The 22,304-nt window shown below is 41.5% G+C and overlaps 1 protein-coding gene across 1 annotated transcript in view; it reads right to left on the bottom strand.

Moving 5' to 3' along the window:
• Window positions 1–6,460: 6,460 nt before the first annotated feature.
• LOC134204760 (zinc finger protein 700-like) overlaps window positions 6,461–22,304 on the bottom strand; it is a 51,688-nt gene continuing 35,844 nt past the window's right edge. The window contains exon 4 of the mRNA XM_062679571.1: window positions 6,461–13,096. Coding sequence (XP_062535555.1) covers window positions 11,592–13,096 — 1,505 coding nt within the window. The 3' untranslated portion in view covers window positions 6,461–11,591. The remainder of the gene's footprint in view (window positions 13,097–22,304) is intronic.

The raw sequence follows: 22,304 nt of genomic DNA, 5'->3' as shown, positions 1-22,304 counted from the left end.
TTCAATATATTGCTTTCGTATGTACAATTGCTTTTTTCTTCATATCTCCCAGTTGCTCGGCGTTTGGTTTATAATTGCTACGTTTGTTTCCAGTTCATTTTTCTGGATGAGTATATGCTTCAGTACTGGCTAGAAATGTTCCTCTGGGATTACTTAGCGTACGAATAAGTTAAATAAATAAATAAATAGTAACTGTCAAACGAATCTACGGAGATTGAATAGCTCGAAGAAATTGGGATCCAGCCGCAAAATATGACTTTATAAGTGGTTTTGCCGCTGATCGAACTTCGCTTTGTAATAATTTGCTATGCTTTTTAAAAGTTCGTAAACTATTCACATGGGTCTGAGTGACTAAAATTTCATTTAATAGGATCGAAATAAATAATGGATTCTATCAACTAGATCATTGATTACATACGTCGTCTTGTTATTGTAACTGCTTCCAGTTCAGACTAATTCTAAATTTGGGTTAATTTTTGGTTTCATTCTACTGTATGGGACTGCTTGTCTCAGTTTGATATTTACAGATTTTTGTTTGGTTTGTAGTTTTGATTTGAACCCTAACGATCCTGAGAATAAGGGGTTTCTTAAAACGTAATGAGATCATTTGAAAGCCTCTCGCCTGTCTTCTGAACTCTTCTCGATTATATTTTGACTAGATTACACTCCATTTTTTACAACTGTATGTAAATTGCTTACCGAAGTTGAATAAGTTGAAGGGGTTATCTCCCAGAGTTGAGCCTCCGTTAAAGGAGACACTCTGTTCGGGAGATTTCCGATAGTTAACTCTACTGCTGAGAAGGGTAATAATCAACAAGGGTGGTTTACTGAAATATATAGTTGAGTAAATATGTTTGTGTGTAGGTGATTGCGATTAAAAGTTATCTAGATAAAATACTAATTGCTCGATTATTTGGACTAAAGCTCGATTTCCGTTTTCTGGATGGACAACTAATTGTGTATGCCACGTGAGAGTAGAAATCAGAATTGACAATCGCTGTCCGCTTCCGAGAAGCTCGGAAGGCAGACGTCGCTAGGGATTTCCCGTATCCGAAGTTGTGAAAACGAAGTTTAATTTGACTCTACAATGTACAATACGCAAGTGAGGTTTTATCTCAGTGTAGCGGACCTAACCTAACTCCTAAAACGCACACACTCAGCACTCTATTTTTGGGTGACTGGAGTTGTCCGATGGACGATGACCCCCGTTCCACCCGTTCAAATCCTATTGCACGTGTTACCCACATCCGTCCACATCAGCACGTTCCAGTCCGATTGTTTTCAGGAGAAAGGAAATTCACAAAAGAAGGTAAACAAACGGAAAATCCTAACCTCTAAACAGCTCTTCAACAGTTTTTTCTTTATCTTTCCACGTATCCAATGCCTACTTCGCTGTGGGAGATTCGCACCGGTGAAGCATTGCCCTGCCCAGCATCCTTTTTTTGTCGATTTTTTGCAAGTGTTACAAACCTTCGAAGGCCCAGTGGTAAGTGCTTTGACACCTGTCAGTCGGGACCGATGCAAGATAATTCATTACCCTTTTTTTTCGCCGGGCCTGTACTCATCTTCGAGGTAATAAGTTTTCTTCGGTGCCGAGGGTGACCCTTCCGCTCTTTGGCAAATCCCCTTTTGCTGCCGTACCCAGTCCAGATCCCATGGGATTTTGGGACACTAAATGAAGATGATTGATTTGACAAATTAATTTCCCGTTGCAAAGGTTGAGTGACAGCTATTTACAATCTCTCCGTCTATTCTTCGGTTAAAAAGCGTCTCATATAAAATCTAAGGCTATGAGATCTACCATCTCCTGTGTCTAAGTGCTGTATATGTGTGAGTGTGTCTGTGATTAAAAATGGCTTTGTTCAATAACAGCGGCTTTTTTCTGCTTTACAATGCTTGGTTTTCCCATAATCAATCAACATCTAAAGAAGCGCTTGTCAAAGTTTGCAGCTTGGCGTCTCTCCAGCATCAGAACGCACATCGCCAAAAGATGGCGCTGGAAATGCTTGGAGTGGCTTTACTGTTTTCTCAAATTCTGCAATCAAAACTCAACCATCATTCATATGCTTGTTATTGGTTTTCCCTACCGAAAACTACTCCTATTTCAGAACCATTCTTCAGAGACCTATTTACAGAAAGTAAAATCCGACGGGGACAGTTTCTCCTCCGCGGCAAAACTCTCAAAAGTCGAGTAAACAAAAACAATTTGCTTTACTTACATTCTAATTCGTTGTTCGAGAAACGTTGCTTTTCGTTCAGAACTTTCGTTGCATTTATGAACAAGGTTTTGTTGTTTACTTTATAATTGCTTCTGCTCTCGCTTGGACGAGAGAAATTCGCTTCGTCTTCGAGGAAAGTTTTCCAAACAAAAATATTCGTCGAATTAAAAAAAAAGTTAAATTCGTTGATTTTTTCGTTGCTTGTTTCAAAATGCACTTCTGTTGGACAGATGAGAAGATAATCAACAAAAATCGCTCTACTGTATCTAAAGAACTATTGCTTGTTTCGATTTAAACTCCTTTAATTTTTAGCCCTTTGACATTAAAACGATCATAATCCATCACAAAACACAAATCTACAAAATCACTTCTAATGAAGATTCTGTAGAGTTGAATACTCAAAAACCAGCTTTTTCGGAATACTTTTCTGATGGTAAAGGATGAATTAAAGAAAATGACAATACGCATTCCAAGCCAATGTTTTACGAACGGCACAATATCGAGTTAAATAATTTGACAGAAAAACGATCAAATGAGTCTTATTAGGCGGATGTCGTTTTCATCCTACTTTTATTCACGACTGCCTCGAACCTTAGATTAATAATTATCTTAATAATTATCCTTAGTATTAATTATCTAAGCTCGAACTAATTTGATCTTTCATCTGTTCGTATAGTTAAAAGAAACCGTTCGCAAAATAGTGAATGAATTTATCAATCGAACTCAATGATACCTTTCCTGTTAAAGACTAGGCGAAGACTAGATTTTCTTTTCTCGAGTTTAATTCAAATAAATTTGCATTGCTTACAACTCTAGCGATTATTATCTTTTTTTACTAACTCTAAAACCGCAGCGGCGTCAACTATTTTAACCATTTTGTTCCATATTGACCGCCCGCACTCTTATCGACTAGTGTAGTTGCCCTTTTTCAATTTTAATTAGTTGTAGCCCTCCCTCCTTAACGAGTAATGACCTATGACCTAATGCTGCTCCACATTCATTCTTTCAGTTCTACACAATTCGACACCACTCGTACAGAAAACAGAACGGGATCAATAACTTTTTGACTAACAAAATAAACTTTTCGATTCAGTTTCGATTCAAACAGTTCTTATCGTTTACACTTCTTGTCGTTTGTTTTACATGGGAACGGACCAAGGGTTGGGCAAATTTTATTTGCGCTGAGACTTAAAATCCACACTATTTACAATGATTGGACGAATTACTGGTTTTTACTTTGCGTTTGAACTAAACTCTTTGGAGAGAACGAGTGCCTTTTGCAGAATATAAAAGTTGACAGAAAATTCTTACTTAAGATTTTGAAGAAAAAGAGTTGGAGTTTAGATGGCCCTTATTGTCACTAAAAATATCGTTTTTATCGATTCATTGATCAAAGTTGACATTCGATTGATAAAAGTGCTTCTCATGGCAGATCATTTTTGACAGGAATGAATCCCCGTCGGAGTTCAATTCAAATCACTGTCATAGTTCGCTCTGAAATCCAGTCGGAAATCGCTTTGAGTCCATGTCGGAGTTCGCTCTGAATCCCAGTCAAAATCAGGTCAGACCTAATCCAAATTCACTCTGAAGCCTAGCTGGAGTTTGATTCGAGCCCCTGTCGGGATTTTAGCCAAATCCCTGTCGGAGTTCGCCATAAATTCCAGACGGAAATCATTCTGAATTCAAGTCGGGATTTGCTCTTGATTTTACTCTGAATCCCTGTTGGAGGTCGCTTTGAATCACAGTAAAAAATCATTCAGAATCCCATTCCGGATCGGCTCAGAATTCCATTCCAGATCCGCTCAGAATCCTAAAAGGATTCCACTTTGAATCTTTGTCGGAGTTCGCTCTGAATTCCAGTCAAAATTAAATCAGACCTAATCCAGATTCGAAGCCTAGATGGAGCTTGATCTGAATCCAAATCGGGGTTTGTTCCGAACCCATGTCGGGATTTTAGCTGAGTTCGCTCAGAATTCCTGTTGAAGGTCGCTGTGAATCTCTGTTGGAGGTTGCTTTAAATTACAGTAAGAATTCCATCAGAATCCCATTCCGGATCCGCTCAGAATCCCGTTCCAGATCCGCTCAGAATCCTAGACGGAATTCACTTTGAATCCCTGTCGAAGCTCGCTCTGAGTCTCTGTCGAAGTTTGCTCTGAATTCCAGTCAAAATTGAGTCAAGCCTCATCCAGATTCACTCTGAAGCCTAGATGGAGTTTGATCTGAATCCATATCGGGATTTGTCCGTAACCCATATCGGGATTTTAGCTGAATCCCTGTCGGAGTTCGCTTCAAATCCTAATAGGAATTCACTCTGAATTCAAGTCGGAATTTGCTCTGAATCCCAATCGGATTTCATCCTTAATCCCTGTCGGAGTTTATTTAGAATCCCTGTCAAAGTTCATTTAGAATCCCTGTTGGAGGTCGCTTTGAATTCCAATAGGAATTCAATCAGAATCCCATTCCAGATCCGCTCAGAATCTTAGACGGTATTTACCCTAAATCCCAGTCGGAGTTCGCTCCAAATCCCAGTCAAAATAAGGTAAGGCCTAATCCAGATTTACCAGATATCCAGCCTAGATGGAGCTGGATCTGAATCCAAATATGGATTTGTTCCGAACCCATGTCAGGATTTTAGCCAAATCCACGTCGGAGTTCGCTTTAAATCCCAGTCGGAATTCACTCTGAATTCAAGTCAGGATTTGCTCTGAATCTCAATCGGATTTCACCCTGAATCCCTGTCGGAGTTCGCTTAGAAATCCTGTAAGAGGTCGCTTTGAATCACAGTAAGAAATCAGTCAGAATCCCATTACGGATCCGTTAAGAATCCCATTTTGGATCCGTTCAGAATCCTAGACGGAATTCACTTCGAATCCCTGTCAGAGCGCACTCTGAATCCCAGTTGGAGGTCGCTTTGAATTTCAGTAGGAATTGAATCAGAATCCCATCAGATCAGAATCTTAGACGGAATTCACCCTGAATCCGGGTCGGAGTTCGCTCTGAATCCCAGTCAAATATAGGTCAGACCTAATCCAGATTCAGTCTGAAGCCTAGATGGAGTTTGATCTGAATCCAAATCGTGATTTGTTCCGAACCCATGTCGGGATTTTAGCTGAATCCCTGTCGGAGTTCGCTTAGAAACCCTTTAAGAGACCGTTTTGAATCACAGTAAGAAATCAGTCAGAATCCCATTTTGGATCCGCTCAGAATCCCATTCCAGATCCGCTCAGAATCCTAGACAGAATTCACTTTGAATCCCTGCCGGAGTTCACTCTGAATCCCTGTTGGAGGTCGCTTTGAATCACAGTAAGAAATCATCCGCTCAGAATCCGAGATGCAATTCACCCTGAATCCCTGTCGGGTTGGAGTTCTTTTTGAATCCCAGTCGGAATTTACTCAAATTCCCAATCCGGATTCTTTCTTAATCCCTGTCGGTATTCACTCTGAACCCCATCGCTTTCGGAGTTCACTCTGAATTCCAGTTGTAGTTCGCTCCAAATCCAAGTTTGACTTCACAAAGAATCTCAACCCAGATTCGCTCTGAATCTTTCTTGATATCTGTCGAAGATCGGTCTGATGGAATTCGCTTTGAAACCCAGTCAGAATTCGCTCAGAATCCCAGTCGTGATTCAATCTGAATTCTAGTCGGGATGTGCTCTGAATTACAATTGGAAATCGCTCTGAATTCCTGTCGGAGTTCACGCAGAATCTCGATTGAAGGTCGCTCAGAACCCAGTCAAAGTTCAATCAAAATCCCATTCCCGATCCGTTCAGAACCCTAGTCAAAATTCACTCTGAATATTGATTCGGAGTTTAATCTGACAGCCAGTCGGAATTCACTCAGAATTCCATTCCAAATCCCGGACGAGATTCACTCTTAATCCCTATAGGAGTTCGTTCGGAATCTCAGTCGGAGTTCGAAGTTAACCCCAGTCGGAATTCAGTGAGAATCCCAATACAGATCCGTTCAAAATTCCTGCCGATGTTTACTCTGAATTATTGTCGGAGTTCGCTTTCAAATCCTGTCAGAGATCGCTCTGAATCCAAGATGAAATTCACTCATAATCCCATTTTGCATGCGATTCACTCTGAATCCCAGTCGGAGTTCGCTCTGTCGGAGTTCAAGCCGAATCCTATTAGAAATTCGCTGTTATCCACAGTCGCAATTCCACTGAGAATCTCTATTCGAATCCGTTAAAAATCCCTGTTGGTATTCAATTTGAAATTTGGAGGTCGCTCTGAATCCAGAATGAAATTCACTCAGAATTCTATTTTGGATACGCTCAGAATCTCAGTCGGTACTCACTCTGATTCCCTGTTGGAGTTCGCGCTGAATCCCAGTAGGAATTCGCTCTAAACTTCAGTCGGGATTTGATGTTAATCCCAGTCGGACTTCAATGAAAATCCAAATCTCTGAAACCAAGATGAAAATTATTCAGAATTTCATTTTTGATACCCTCGGAATCCCTGTCGCAGTTTGCTCCAGATTCGCTCTGAGTCCCAGTTAGGATTCTTTCCGAATATTTGTCGGAGTTCACTTTGAATCCCACATAGAATTCGCTCCGAATCCCATAACGAAATCGCTCTGAATCTCAGTCAGAACTGGCTGAAATTGCTCTGAATCTCAGTCAGAACCCGCTCCGAATCCCAGTCATAATTTAATCATAATCCTATAGTCGAAGTTTACTCAGAATTCGCTTTGAATTGCTATCGGAATTCGCTCAGAATTCCAATCTGGATTCGATTTGAATCCCAGTCGGAACTCACTCTGATATCCAGTCGGAATTCACTCTGAAATCCAGTCAATATTTGTTGCGAATCCCAGTCAGAATTCTCTAAGAATCCCAGTCGAAATTCGCTCAGAATCCCAGATGGGATTCAGTCTGAATCCCTGTCAGAGCTCGCTCCAAATCCCAGTTTGAATTTGCTCAGAATCTCAATCTAGATTCGCTCTGAATCCCAGTTTGGATTCTTTTTGAATATCTGTCGGAGTTCGCTCTGAATCCTAGTAGAAGTTCACTCTGAATCCCGGATTCGTTCAAAATCCCTGTCGGTGTTCATATGGAATCATTGTCGGAGTTCTCTCTAAATCCCTGTCGGAGTGCGCTCTCAAGCTAATTTGAAGTTCACTCGGAATCTCAATCTGGATACGCTCCGAAATCCAGCCGGGATTGACTCTGAATTTGGGATTCTTTCTGAATAACTGTCGGAGTTTGCTCTGAAACCCGGATTCGATCTGTATCCCAGTTTAGATTATTTTTGAATATCTGTCGGAGTTCGCTTCGAATCCCAGTCAGGATACACTTTGAATCCCTGTCGGAGTTCGCTCTGAATACCAGATGGAATTCGCCCTGAATCCCAGTTGAAGTTCACTCTGAATCCCGTTCAAAATCCCTGTCGGTGTTCACTCGGAATCATTGTCGGAGTTCTCTCTGAATCCCTGTTGGAGTGCGCTCTTAAGCTAATTTGAAGTTCACTCGGAATCTCAATCTGGATACGCTCCAAAATCCAGCCGGGATTGACTCTGAATTTGGGATTCTTTCTGAATAACTGTCGGAGTTTGCTCTGAAACCCGGATAGAATTCGATATGAATCCCAGTTTGGATTCTTTTTGAATATCTGTCGGAGTTCTCTTTGAATCTCTGTCGGAGTTCGCTTCGAATCCGAGTCAGGATACACTTTGAATCCATGTCGGAGTTCGCTCTGAATACCAGATGGAATTCGCCCTGAATCCCAGTTGAAGTTCACTCTGAATCCCAATCCAGATCCGTTCAAAATCCCTGTCGGTGTTCACTCGGAATCATTTTCGGAGTTCTCTCTGAATCCCTGTCGGAGTGCGCTCTTAAGCTAATTTGAAGCTCACTCGGAATCTCAATCCGGATACGCTCCGAAATCCAGCCGGAATTGACTTTGAATTTGGGATTCTTTCTGAATAACTGTCGGAGTTTGCTCTGAAACTCGGAAAGAATTCGCTCTGAATGCCAGTTTGGATTCTTTTTGAATATCTGTCGGAGTTATCTCTGAATCTGTGTCGGAGCTCGCTTTGAATCCCAGTCAGGATACACTTTGAATCCCTGTCGGAGTTCTCTCTGAATACCAGATGGAATTCGCCCTGAATCCCAGTTGAAGTTTACTCTGAATCCCAATCCGGATCCGTTCAAAATCCCTGTCGGTGTTCACTCGGAATCACTGTCGGAGTTCTCTCTGAATCCCCGTCGGAGTGCGCTCTTAAGCTAATTTGAAGTTCACTCGGAATCTCAATCCGGATACGTTCCGAAATCCAGCCGGGATTAACTCTGAATTTGGGATTCTTTCTGAATAACTGTCGGAGTTTGCTCTGAAACCCGGAAAGCATTCGCTCTGAATCCCAGTTGAAGTTCACTCTGAATCCCAATTCAGATCCATTCAAAATCCCTGTCGTAGTTCACTCGGAATCATTGTCGGAGTTCGCTCTGAATCCCTGTCAGAAAGCGCTTTTAATCTAGTGTGAAGTTCTCTCCGAATCTCAATCCGGATACGCTTCGGATTCCAGTCGGGATTCACTCTAAATCCCTGTCGGAGTTTGCGCTGAATCCCAGTCGGAATTCGCATTGACTCGCAGAGGAATTTGATTTTAATTCCAGTCGGAATTTGCTCTGAATCACTGCCGTGCTTCTTTCCAAATCCAAGTTTGAATAAACTCAGATTATCAATCCAGATTTGTTTGAATCCCTGTCGGGATTCTTTCTAAATATCTGTCAGAGTTCACTCTGAATCCCTGATGGAACTTACTCGGAATCCCAGTCGGAATTTGTTCAGAATCACAGTCGGGATTCACTCTGAATACCTGTCGGAGTTCACTCAGAATTCCATACGCGATTTGCTCTGAATCCCAATCTGGATTCGGTTCTAATCTCAGCCGGGATTCGTACTTAATCCCAGTAGTTCAGTCCATATTCCAGTTTGATTTGCTCAGAATCTCAATCAAGATTTGCTCTGCGTCCCAGTTGGGATTCTTTCCAAATATCTGTCGGAGTTCGTTCTGAAACCCAATCGGAGTTTGCTCAAAATTCCAGAAGAAGTTCGCTTTGAATCCCAATTTCGCTCAGAATCTCATTTAGAAATTCGCTCAGAATCCCAATTTGAATTCGATCTGTATTTGCTCAGTCGGCATTCTCTCAGAATCTCAATGTTTCAGCAAACTTTTGAAAAAGTCATGCATTTTAAACAAATTGACATGCAAGTGACGAGTTCCATCGCTTGTTGTCGTACATGGCATGAGTTACCATCGATTGATCGGTTTTCAGCAACTCACATGGATTTGAACCGATTTTCAGGCGAAACATGTTGATTTATCACATAATCCTGCGAATTAGCAAATGCATTTTTTATCAGCAGGCAAGCACTTCCTTTCTCCATCCGTCTGTCGTTAAATGAGTTACCATTCGACGCACTGGTAGCCAACTGGGAGCACTGATCGTGACAACGATAACGAGCCCTAACTAGCGTGGAAGGTACTAAGTAGCCAGTAGTGTGCCGGTGGCAGAATAAAAAAAACAAACCGAACTTGTCCAGCCGAGGGACAGCAACAGCAGCAGGGAGTGTACCCAACACGAACGATGAATAAATAATTGAATAAAATCTAATAAATAGTTCCTGGGACGGGGGGGCGCACGTTCCATGTAGAGCTCGCCACTTAGAGCTGGGAGTCAGGTCGCGCCGGAGACGATGTTGCACACGAATAAGGAGGATTGGGCGCCGGAAGCGACAACGGTGATGATGATGATGACGATGATTACGAGAACGAGGGAAGCGACGCTAAAGACGACCACGGTGAGGTAAACCAGAAGAAGGATCGAAAGTGAATGATTAATGGGAAAATTGCTTGTGGAGAATTTTTTCTGTGTTTTTGCACAAGTAGTTCTGGAAGGTGGTAAGCCGATCCAATCGCAAAAACGATTAATGTTGCGTGGCGATGACTTCTTCCGATGGAATATCGACTCTAAACAATATTCGTCCACTTTCAATATAAAACCTTTTTTAAGATTGACACAAAGGTCACTTTTATGATCAGCAATCAATTGTCACACTGCAACAGCAGTCCCTGTGGTCACGCGTTCACCGCCAACCAAATTGGAGACCTGCCACGTGGTACACAACTTCTTTCGCACCTGCATCTCCTCCCATTGTCACTTCGACAACCACCAACATTCGTCTCCGCGCCGATTACACTCTGACTGACTTATCAGTTCCATCCCTCACCCCCCCATCACCTAAATTGCCTGCACACCTCTTCGGGTTCACCATTTATTTCTCCCTCCCTCCCATGCCCGCAGATGTGTCACCCTTGCCTTGCCATGTTTTCTGTCGGAGTTTCCGATCTATCTCCCGGAGAACGTTGACGAATGGGGGACCGGAGTGGGGGGTGACTCCGATAACGGAACCTAACAAGCCTACCTTCATCAGTTGACACTGCTGGCCCCTCGGTTCGCTGCTGATAACCTCAAAATTCTTGTGATTTTTTCTTACTTCCCGTCTTGCTGCGGTTGGTTTCGCTTTTTGTGCTTTTCATTTTCGGGAACGGCAGTATAGCGCGGCGATAAGAAAGCTGAGTTGTGTTTCCGTTGCTTGGCTCCTCCGGCGGCGCCACGTCAACTCAAACGGGCTGGCGAACCCCTCGGGGAACGGGTGTCAAACGAGCGAGCGATACCTTTGCCTTCACTTACAATTTTGAAATGCTGTAATTAACTTGTTTCAATTCTGTTTAAACATAACCTCACTTTTTTTTTGTTTCACTAACTGTTTTCCTACACTTGCATTCGATGCTCTTAGCTTTGGTTGCATAATAAGTACATGTGATTTAAAGGTTGAAAGCAGTTTCTACAGGGTTTGTGTTAAAAGGTCAACGCATAATTGAAAACGGTAGTACCACTAGGTTAATTGAATCGATTAATTGCTCTTGGGATTGCTTTTACTGCGGGATAATGCTTCTATTTCCTATTTGGATTTCATCCGTAAATACTTGTTCGTTTGACGTTTCTTTTCGTTAAATCTTGTTTTGCATGTTGTCTAAGTGTGTTTCTGTTTGTTTGTTTGTTCGTGTATACAAGTGTTGTTTGTTGCACTAAAAACTATGGGATTATAATCGAAACAGAAAAAAAAGGTTGTAAAAGTTGCTTGTTTTAAAAATGGAAACGCTACTTACAAACTGCTTCCGCACACTCCTGTTCAAAAATCAAACCCTCTTCGAAAAAAACTATTTCTACACTTCGCAAAGCGATTGCACTAACTGCTAGAAAGTGGCGGCTGCTGTCGGTGTCGGGCCACCCGTCCGACCTAGTTCAAAATGATGCGGTAGGCCTTGGTGGCGGCCAGGGTGGCCGCATCCACTATCGGTTACCCGCTGAAGTTGACGTTTATGTGGACAGCCGTCGCCGTCGGATGGCTGCCCGTCGTCAGGATGGCCGTGGTTCCGTTGACGGCGCCGAGGACAGCGGCCGCTGCAGCCGTCGGGTTCGTTGTTAGGATGGTGGCGGTCCGGGCCGGAGCCGAACCACTATTGCTTAGGCTATTGCTACTCGCCAGCAAACTGCCGGCCACGTTCTTCATCACAAGTATATTGCTGGTGGCGACTCCGCTGCTGGCCGCTGCTGCCGCCGCCAGGGTGGCAAAGTTTTGATTTAAAGCTTCATCGTTGTTGTTCTCCTTCTTGACCTGCACATGCGCCGCGAGTTTGTCCACCAGGGACACTCCGCCCATCAGTTTGTGGCTGTTGTTGTTGTCGATGTTGTCCAGATTGTTGTTCGAGCAGAGCACTGGGGGCGGGCCCAAGCTGGGATCTTCCTTGAAGCAGGCCGACTCCAAGTGCTTGTTGAGGTACGACTTCAGCGCGAACGTCTTGAGACACCGTTGGCACTGGTAGTTCTTGTCGATGGAGTGTGTCTGCATGTGCGCCCTCAAGTTGGACCGATCGGCGAAGGCCTTTCCGCAGTGTGCGCAGCCGTACGGTTTCTCGCCAGTGTGTGACCTCAGGTGACCTTGGAGCAACCAAGGTCTCGAGAAGAGTTTGCCACAGACTCCGCAGCTGTGGGATAGTTTGTGCGTTAGGACGTGCATCGCCAGGGCCGGCATGGAAACGTACGCCTTGCCGCAGGTCATGCACTTCTTCGCCGATTGCGAGTCAAGACTTCGGTGCGTTTGCTTGTGTCGTGAGAGATTACTCGAGGTAGCGTACTGCTTTCCACACTCGGTGCAGGTGTATTTGGCCTTGGTTTCCAGCACTATTTTGGGGTCACTGATCTTCTTCTTCGATCGGCCGTCACTCACGAAGAATGCTTCGTACGTGTAGGCAACGGTTTTGCAGGGTTTTTCATCGTCGAGGGTGTTTGTGCTGTTTTTGTTTTCGTTTTGTTCCGGCGACCCCAGCGAGCTGGGTACGGTCTGAAGTCGTTCCTCTTGGTGAATCAACTGCTGCGCGTGATGCTGCAAGAGTTGATGTGGTGCCGGAGGTGGAAGAAATGCGGTGGACGCGCTGAGGTCCAGAATGGCATGTGCCGCGTGCAGGTCCTCTTCGGCCGGAATTCGGATCTCGTAGTTTCGGGGCCTGTCGTCCAGTGAGTACGGCCGGTAGATGTCTTTTTTCTTGGGGGGTAGAGACAGCGCCGTTCCGGAGCTGCTGAAGAGATGCTTCTTCACCGACGAGGCGCTGATGTGAGTGGGACTTCGGTGTGGATCTTCTGGCGACCGAGGCGGAGACGTCGGCGTGGGCGGCAGGATGTAATGCGTCGTTTGCTGCTGCGGATAGCCTCCGTCGTGTTCCAGCTTGGGAAGGTAGGCGGTGAAGTGGTGCGAGATGTCCTGGGAGTAACCTGAAACGGGACGGAGAGACAAAGGGAAAACATCTGTTGAAAGAGGTCATCGTTTGGTGGGGGGCATACGGCGATGATGTTTTATTGTTCGCATCGGACGAGTTTGGAACAGAACGGCAAATGGGTTTTCGTCGGTATAAATAGTATACGAAAGTGGGTAACAAGATACGTTTGCTTTCTTGGCGAACGGAAGAAGTTGGATAGGAAATGGGAGTGTGAGTTTTTTTTCTTCTTTTTCGCACAAGCTGTTAACCTCCATAATATTTCGAGCGAGAATACAAAGGCGGCAACAAAATAACCATTACTATTCTGACACAGCTGTGAGGTGTAGTTTCGCCGCCGTTGTTGTTGTTGCCGGGTGGATAAATGTAAATATAAATTACCTTGGAAGGGCAATGGGAATCGGCGAATGGCGGAACCGAGGCAATGATAACGTGAAATGGTTCGCGCCTGACTTGCAAATACGACTGAAAGACATAACATCATCGCTGGCGAATAGTGCTAGGGGAAAACTACAAGGCAAGCATCAATCATTTGAATTATCATTAGGGCTCCATTGTAATGGTCGATAATTTGATTTCAATGTTGATTTCTTAATTAAGTCGAACACAACGGTGATCGATTTTTAATTCTGGGCTGTGGAACTTTTTGATTTGTAGTTTTCATTTCGCGGATGTTCAAACAGTTTTTAAATGATATTTGAATAATGTGGGACGTTCATAAGATTTAGTGTAGCAGGATTGTTTTTTTCGCTCTTATTGGTTTGCTTCGGTGAGTCATAGTTTCGCTTTGTGAGACATCCAATGCTATCACTATAAGATATCTAAACATTCGCCAATATCATCTAATGTTTTCAAATCACGTTGAGAAGTCCTGTGCAGCTTTGATGAGATCCAGTGTTGACAATAGTCTTTGTGTTTTTACTATTGTTGTCATTTTTTGTCTTTTGATGAGGAAGTTCACAATGTAACTGGAAAGTATGTCTAGATCGTTCTCGTTACTTTTTTGATAGTGAAATGTCCGTTCGAATGCTTTGAATTCAATAAAACAATCAAAATAGGACTCTTATATTTTGTTGACTTTCAAAAATAAGTTTTTTTTTAATGATTAATTACACCACTGTATATGTGAAGGACAGATTTATAAAATTAAAAGTGTGTCCCTTGCTTTAATAGGTTGACGGTCAAAAGATGCTTGCGAATAAATGCTGAAAGCGACTTCTCTGTGTATATTAAGAACGCCCTTCTTAGTATTGACAAGTTGTTGCCCGATTTAGTTGAATGATCACCAAAAGAAGACCGTGATTAAATTTATAAAGTTCTTACTCTTTGTGTGACAGATGTCGATTTTATTATTGAAATAGAGTATCGAGCTTTGAAAGTTAAATCTCCAAAAAATGCTCGTGATCAAATACTGAACGTGACTTCTCTATATGTGGAGTTTGGACTCCACTTTGAATACATATAATGAGTCCATTTGTATGTTAATCGGCAAGTGACACTCATGATTATTTGTAGGAAGTGACCACCATATGCAAGTTGAACGAACTCTTTTGAATTTAAAATGTGTCCTTTGCTTTTAAGTCGTTTGGTGTGTAAACAATATGTTACTCTTTTCTGATACATGCTTAAAAATAGTGTCTCGTGCAGTGGGACACCTGAAAGGTATAAAAATCGAATGGCGACGGCATTCTCGTATTGTTTGATTTTTTATTTCAGTCTAGCTGAGTTTTAAATAAATATCTGACCATTTTGAGAATTTTTTGATACCTGTATGACGTCTGATATTTATTAGAATAGAATTACATGTAAATTATTTTTGGTAGATATCTTTCGCTGGTTTGTATTATATTGCTGATATTAATTTGAAATGTGTGAAAGTAATTCTTAAGCGAACATAAGTGACAACTTACTTTGTGGAAATTTATCAACATGTGACTAAAATGATGAAAAATCCCTGGAAGGGACTTACAATTGAGCAGCAGCGACTCTTTACTTTCCAGAAATTGGCCAAAATGTGACTGAAAGCTCATAAATTACCGAAAATGACTCATAAGTTACCAGGAGTTACTCATCATTGAGCATGAGCATGAGCATGAGCATTATGACCGCACAATTCGTAGTTGCTACTCCGTGATTGACTAGAACTTGCGAAATTGTACAGAGAACACAATAAATGGGGCTTGGGACTAGCTACCCATTCTCAATGTACACGTTTCGGGAGCTCAAATATCTAAAGTCAATAACGGCGCCGGCCACGTCCTTACGGTCATATAGGAAGTTGTTAGTCCGACTCTCGTTGCTACTAGAGACCGAGAACACCTCTGCATCTCCACGATTGTCTTGGGATAGGATATCGTTTTAGTTACAAAGGATAATTTATCTGGATTCACTTCGGTAAGTGATGCGATCTATGGGATGGGAAATAACACTCTCGCTGTCTGAAACTTTCACTTTCTGATTTATTCACTCACCCGCGCAAAGCAGAACAAAATTACGACGACCGGCCGATCGTTTTGCCTTCCGCACAAAGCAAAACTAAACTTCGACGACCGGCCGATCCGCTTACTGGAGAAACACGACCGGATAAGAAACAAACTTTCACTTTCTGATTTATTTACTCACCCGCACAAAGCAAAACTAAACTTTGACGACCGGTCGATCCGCTGACTGGAGAAACACGACCGGACAAGAAACAAACTTTCACTTTCTGATTTATTAACTCACCCACACAAAGCAAAACTAAACTTCGACGACCGGTCGATCCGCTGACTCGAAACAAGAGCCAACACGCACTGAACTAATTAACTTTACTACCGGCCGCGGAATGCAAATCACAAAATTTCGGCAAATCGCGCGATCGTTCGGCCGTCCGAAACAAGAGCCAACACGCACTGAACTAATTAACTTTACTACCGGCCGCGGAATGCAAATCTCAAAATTTCGGCAAATCGCGCGATAGTTCAGCCGTCCGAAACAAGAGCCAACACGCACTGAACTAATTAACTTTATTACCGGCCGCGCAATGCAAAACACAAAATTTCGACAAATCGCGCGATCGTTCGGCCGTCCGAAACAAGAGCCAACACGCACTGAACTCAGTTACCAGGAGTTACTCATCATTTGCCGAAAATCAGTCGTGATGTGATCAAAATAAACAGAAACATCCAAAAATGATCTATATGTTGTCGGAAGTGATTCATAAGTGACCGGAAGTGACTCAAAAGTGACAAGAAATTACTCATAAATGACCGAAAGTGACTCGTAAGTGATCAAAAGTGACTCATTAATGTTTAAAAGGGTTTCATAAGTGACCTGAAGTGACTAATTTTGATCCGGGTATTGTCCGAAATGGGACCGAAATGAGAAAAAAATCCCTGAAGGTGATTCACCAGTTACGAAAATGATGTGATGAGTGACCGGAAGTTATCATAGAGCACTAGAAGTGAATCATAAGCGATCAGAAGTGACTCATAATTGACCGTAAATTACTCAAAAGTGACTTATATGTAACCAAAAGTAACTCATAGTTGACCGGAAATAAATAAAAAGTGACCAGAAGTGACTCATAAGTGACCGGATGCTGAAAATTGACTGGAAGAAGTTTAAAAGTGACCAGAAGGGACCCAAAAGTGACCGGAAGTGACTGAAAGGTGACTAAAAATAGCTGAGAAGGGACCGGAAGTGAATCAAAAGTGAGCATAAGTGACTCATAGGCGACCGGAAGTGACTCATAAGTGACCAAATGTGACTCATAAGTGACCAAAAGTGATTTATATGCGAATCAAAGTGATTCTTAAGTGCCCCAAAGTGACCGGAAGTGACTCATTATGATCCATATATTGGCCGAAATGTGACCGAAATGAGCAAAAATCCCTGAAAGTGATTCATAATTTACGAAAATGACTATTAAGTGACCGGAAGTTTCTTGTAAGGGACGGGAATTTACTCATAAATGATCAGAAATAACTCATACGGGACCGGAAGTGATTCTTAAGTGACCAGAAGTGACTCATAAGTGACCAGAAATTACTAAAAAAGGATCGGAAGTGACTCCAAAGTGAACAAAAGTAACCCGTAAGCGAGCGGAATTGACTGGAAGTGGCTCATATGTGATCAAAATAAACTCATATGTGACCGGAAGTGACTCAAAGGTGACCGGAAGTGACTCATAAATGACAAAAAGTGACTCATAAGCGGCCGGAAGTGACACAAAGGTGTAAATGAAAGTTACTCATAAATGACCGAATCCTCGAACATTTCTGATAAGTGACCGAAAGGGACATTCCATAAATTGGCCAAAGTGTTACCAAAGTAAACACAAATCGCAGAAAGTGATTCATAAATAATGAAAATTACTCACAAATGACCAGAAGTAACTCATAAGTGACCGAAAGATACTCAAAAGTAACTCATGATTAACCGGAGCTGACTCATTATTGATTTCAATTACTCATCAGTGACTGGAACTGACTCATTATTGACCATACATTATTCAAAAGTGATCGAAAGTGACTTATAAGTAACCAAAAGTAACACATAATTGACCGGAAGTGACTCATAAGTGACCGGAAGTTGAAAATGGCTGAATGAGGCTGAACGAGGCTTATAAGTGACCAGAAGTAACTCATAAGGGACCAAAAATTACACAGAAGTGAGCGGAAGTGAACCCTAAATGACCGGAAGTGACTTATAATTGGCAGGAAGTGATTCAAAGGTGACTGGAAGTGACTCATAAGTGACCGAAAGAGTGTAACTAGGAATCCTCGAAAAATACTGATAAGTGACCGGAAGTGACTTTCCATAAATTGGGCTAAATGTTACCAAAATAAACACAAATTGCGGAAAGTGATTCATAAGTAACGAACACGATCCATAAATGACCGGAAGTAACTCATAAATGATCAGAATTTACTCATAAGTGACCAGAAATAACTCATAAGAGATCGGAATGGATTCATAGGTGATCAAAAGTAACTCGTTATCAACAGCAAATGACTGTAAGTGACTCAAAAGTGACCGGAAGTGCCTTATAGATGACTGGAAGCTGAAAATTGACTGGAAGAGGCTTATAAGTGACCAGAAGGGACTCATATGTGACCGAAAGTGACTCATATGTGGATAAAACAATTTCATAAGTGACCGAAAATGACTCAGAAGTGACCGGAAGTAAACCATAAGTGACCGGAAGTTACTCAAAGGTGCCCGGAAGTGACTCATAAGTGCTCAAAAGCTGCTCAGAAGTTACCGAAAGTGACTCATAGGCGACCGGAAGTGACTCATAGGTGGCCAAAAGTAGCTGAGAAGTGACCGAAAGTGACTCAAAAGTGACCGGAAGTGACTTATAGGTGACCGGAAGTGACTCATAGGTGACTAAAAGTAGCTGAGAAGTGACTGGAAGTGAATCATAGGTGACCAGAAGTGACTCATAAGTGGCTCATAAGTAACCAAAAGTAAATTATATGTGATTAAAAGAGTTGTAGGACAAAAGGTCGAAGGTCAAAAGGTCGAAAAGACAAAAGGTCGAAGGGACAAAAGGTCGAAACAAAAAAACTGCGTCAAAAGGTCGAAGGACAAAAGGTCGAAATGAAAAAATACCCTTCTTTTTTCTTTCTTCTTTATTATTGTGTCTCCCTTTTAACCTCTATTTTCTTTCTTCTTTCTTTTTCCTTCTTCCTTCTTACTTCTTACTTCTTACTTCATATGCTTCTTTCCTTCCATTCTTCTTCCTTCTTTCTTCTTTCTTACTTCTTTCTTCCTTCCATATTTCATCTTCCTTATTTCTAACTTTTTCTTCTTCTTCCTCCCTTCTTTTTTTTCAGTTTTTCAGGAACCAGTTTTTCTTTCTTCTTTCTTTCTTCTCTCTTTTTGGTTTCTTCCTTTCTTCCGTCTTTCTTCCTTCTTTTTTCCTTTTTTCTTCCTTCTTTCTCCTTTATTTTTTTCCTTCTTTCTTCCTTTTTACTTCCTTATTTCTCCCTTCTTTGTTTTTCATTTCTCCCATTTTTCTTTTGTCCTTCCCTTTTACTTGCTTCTTCTGTCTACCTTATTTTTTTGTTTCCTTGTGTCTTCCTTCCTTCTTTTACTTTCCTTCTAACTTCTCCTTCATTCAAACTTCTTTTTTCCTTCTTTTTTTTCTTCTTCCATTCTTCCACCTTTTTATTTTTGTTTCTTTTTTCTTTCTACCTTCTTTCTTACTTATTTCTTTCTTCCGTCTTTCTTCATTATTTCTTCCTCCTTTCTTGCTTCTTTTTTTTTCTTTTTTTTTCTCTTTTTTTCCTTCTTTCTTCTTTCTTTCTTCTCTCTTTTTTCATTCTTTCTCTCTTCTTTCTTTCTTTTCCCTTGTTTCCTTTCTTTCTGCCTGTTTTTTTATTTCTTCCTTCTTTTTCCCTTCTTCATTCATTTTTTTTTTATTTCTCTCTTCCTTGTTTCTTTTTTCAAACTTCATTCAAAAGCTTCTACTTTTCTTCCTTTCTTCCTTTTTTTTCCTTTTTTCTTTCTTACTTATTTCTTTCTTCTTTGTTCCTTATTTTCTTTCTATTTTTCAATTTCCTGTTACTTGCTTCTTTCTTTTTTTTGCATCCTTGTGTCTCCTCTTCTTCTTCATTCTTCCTTCGTCCTTCTTTTTTATCCTTCTTCCATCGTCCTTCTTCTTTCTTTCTGTTTTGTTCTTTTTTCTTCCTTTGTTCTACTTCATTCTTCTTTTTCCTTTCTTATCGTATATTTTTCCTCCCTCCATCTTTCTATCTTTTGACTTCTTATTTTTATATAAGAAAATTATTGAGCTTTTTAGTGGAATGTCGAGACACTGAAGACGGCCTTACTGTTGAGGTCGAAATACGTATCTGTCAAGATACAATTAAGTGGTGGAATTCAATGGGATTGTATTAACTCGTCTTAAGACAAGTTCTTATTTTTATCATTCCTTATATCACATTCCTCACTTGTCACTTTCTACTTCTCATTTCTTCCATTTTACTTTTCAGTTCTCACTTCTCATTTACCTATGCTCATTACTCTTTTCTTACGTCTCTCTTTTCACTACTCATTCCTTGTCTTTTTGTCCTTTCGACCTTTTGTTCTTCGACCTTTTGACCTTCGACGTTATGATACAAATTCGACCTTTCGACCCTTCGACCTTTTGTCCTTTCGACCTTTTGACCTTCGACCTTTTGACCTTCGACCTTTTGACCTTCGACCTTTTGTCCTTCGACCTTTTGACCTTCGACCTTTTGACACAGATTCGATTAAAAGTAGCAACCCTATAACCAGAGACCGGCGGAGTGAAAAACTGTCGAAATGGCAATGTATGAAAATGCATGAAATCGTGAAAATAATACAGGCAGCACTTGAACTTTTTGCTTGCTTCTTATGGATGCAAAAAGTAAACAAGTCGAAATGGAACCGCTTTTGACGGTTCGATTGGAAACAAGATGGTGTCTTTGCCGATCTCTTATTCTAGTATTTCTAATTAAAAGTATTTCATAAGTGACCTAAAGTGACTTAAAAGTTACCGGAAGTGACTCATTATGATCCAGATATTGGCCGAAATGTGATTGAAATAAGCGAAAATCCCTTAAAGTGATTCATAAGTTACGAAAATGACTAATAAGTGACCTGAAGTTACTTATAGGGGACCGGAATTTACTCATAAGTGATCAGAAGTAACTCATAAGTGACCCGAAGTGACTCATAAGTGACTAGAAATTACTCAAAAGTAATCGGAAATGACTCAAAAGTGAACGAAGGTAACCCGTAAGCGAGCGGAGTTGACTGGAAGTGACTCATAAGTGACCAAAAGTGGCTCATAAGTGAACGAAAGTGACTCATAAGTGACCGGAAGCTGAAAATCGACCGGAAGGGGCTTATAAGTGTCGAGAAGGGACTCATATGTGACCAAAAGTGACACATATGTGACCGGAAGTGACTCATAAATGACAAAAAGTTACTCAGAAGTGGCCGGAAGTGACTGGAAGTGACTCAAAAGTGAACGGAAGTGACTTATAAATGACCAAAAGCTGAAAATTGACTGGAAGAGGCTTATAAGTGACCAGAAGGGACTCATATGTGACCAAAATAATCTCATAAGTGAACGGAAGTGACTCAAAAGAGACCTGCAGTGACTCAAAGGTAGCCGGAACTGACTCATAAGTGACCAAAAGTAGCTCAGAAGTGACCGGAAATGAATCATAAGTGACCGGATTTTGTTCATAAGTGACCTCAAGTGACTCATACGTGAACAAAAGTGACTCATACGTGAACAAAAGTGACTCATAAGTGACCAGAAGTGACTCTTAAGTGACCAGAAGTGAATGACTAAAAGTGGGTGACCAAGAACCTTCGACTCATTACCATCCAGAAATTGGCCGAAATATGACAAAAATGATCAAAAATTACTGAAAGTGTCTCATAAGTTATTGGATGTGACTTGTAAGTGACCGGAAGTGACTCACATGTGACCAAATGTAACTCATAAATGACCGGAAGTGACTCAAAAGTGACTGAATGTTTCTCATTTTTCCATAAATTTACCAAAATGTGATTTAAATGTACACCAATCTTTGAAAGTGACTCATAAGCTACCGCACAAGTGACCGGAAGTGATTCACGAGTGACTGGAAAATTACTCATAAGTGCCCGGAGGTCACACATAAGGGGCTTAAAGTAACTCATTGTTCTCCATTTTGGTCACATTTTGGCCTGTTTCTGGACAGCAATGAGTTACTTCCGGCCCCTTATACATGACCTCCGGGCACTTACGAGTAATTTTCCAGTAACCGGGAGTGGCCCCAATTGTTCGTAATGCGACTGGAAGTAATTCAAAAGTAGATTGAACGTTATGTGATTTAAATGGCTTAAAATCCGCGGAGCTGATCCATAAGTAGCCGGAAGTGTTTAATTTGTTTCTCTGAAACCTCCACGATTTCAATTTTTTTTATTCAAATGGTTTTATTTTCATGATGTAGTATAAGCTTCCTCTTTCACTTCAGTCTTCTGCAGCATTCGGCTTTCCCAATTCATCGAAACTTCGTCGACTGTTAACAGACTCAATCGGCAAAACCACAATAATTTTCGCATGTTTCGCCACCCGAATGCTCCAACCGTACGGAGACCGACTGCAGCAGAAGCAAAACCATTCAACTCAAAGAAATACGTCAACCCATTCGACTTGTCCGGGGCTCTGTGACTTGTCTCTGTCAATGCGGTAGTTTTTTTTTCTTCCTTCCGGTCCCCAGCTGCACGTG

The sequence above is a fragment of the Armigeres subalbatus genome, unplaced genomic scaffold (assembly GCF_024139115.2).
Source record: "Armigeres subalbatus isolate Guangzhou_Male unplaced genomic scaffold, GZ_Asu_2 Contig86, whole genome shotgun sequence".
Lineage (NCBI taxonomy): Eukaryota > Metazoa > Arthropoda > Insecta > Diptera > Culicidae > Armigeres > Armigeres subalbatus.
This window is presented reverse-complemented; position numbering and strand designations above follow the sequence as displayed.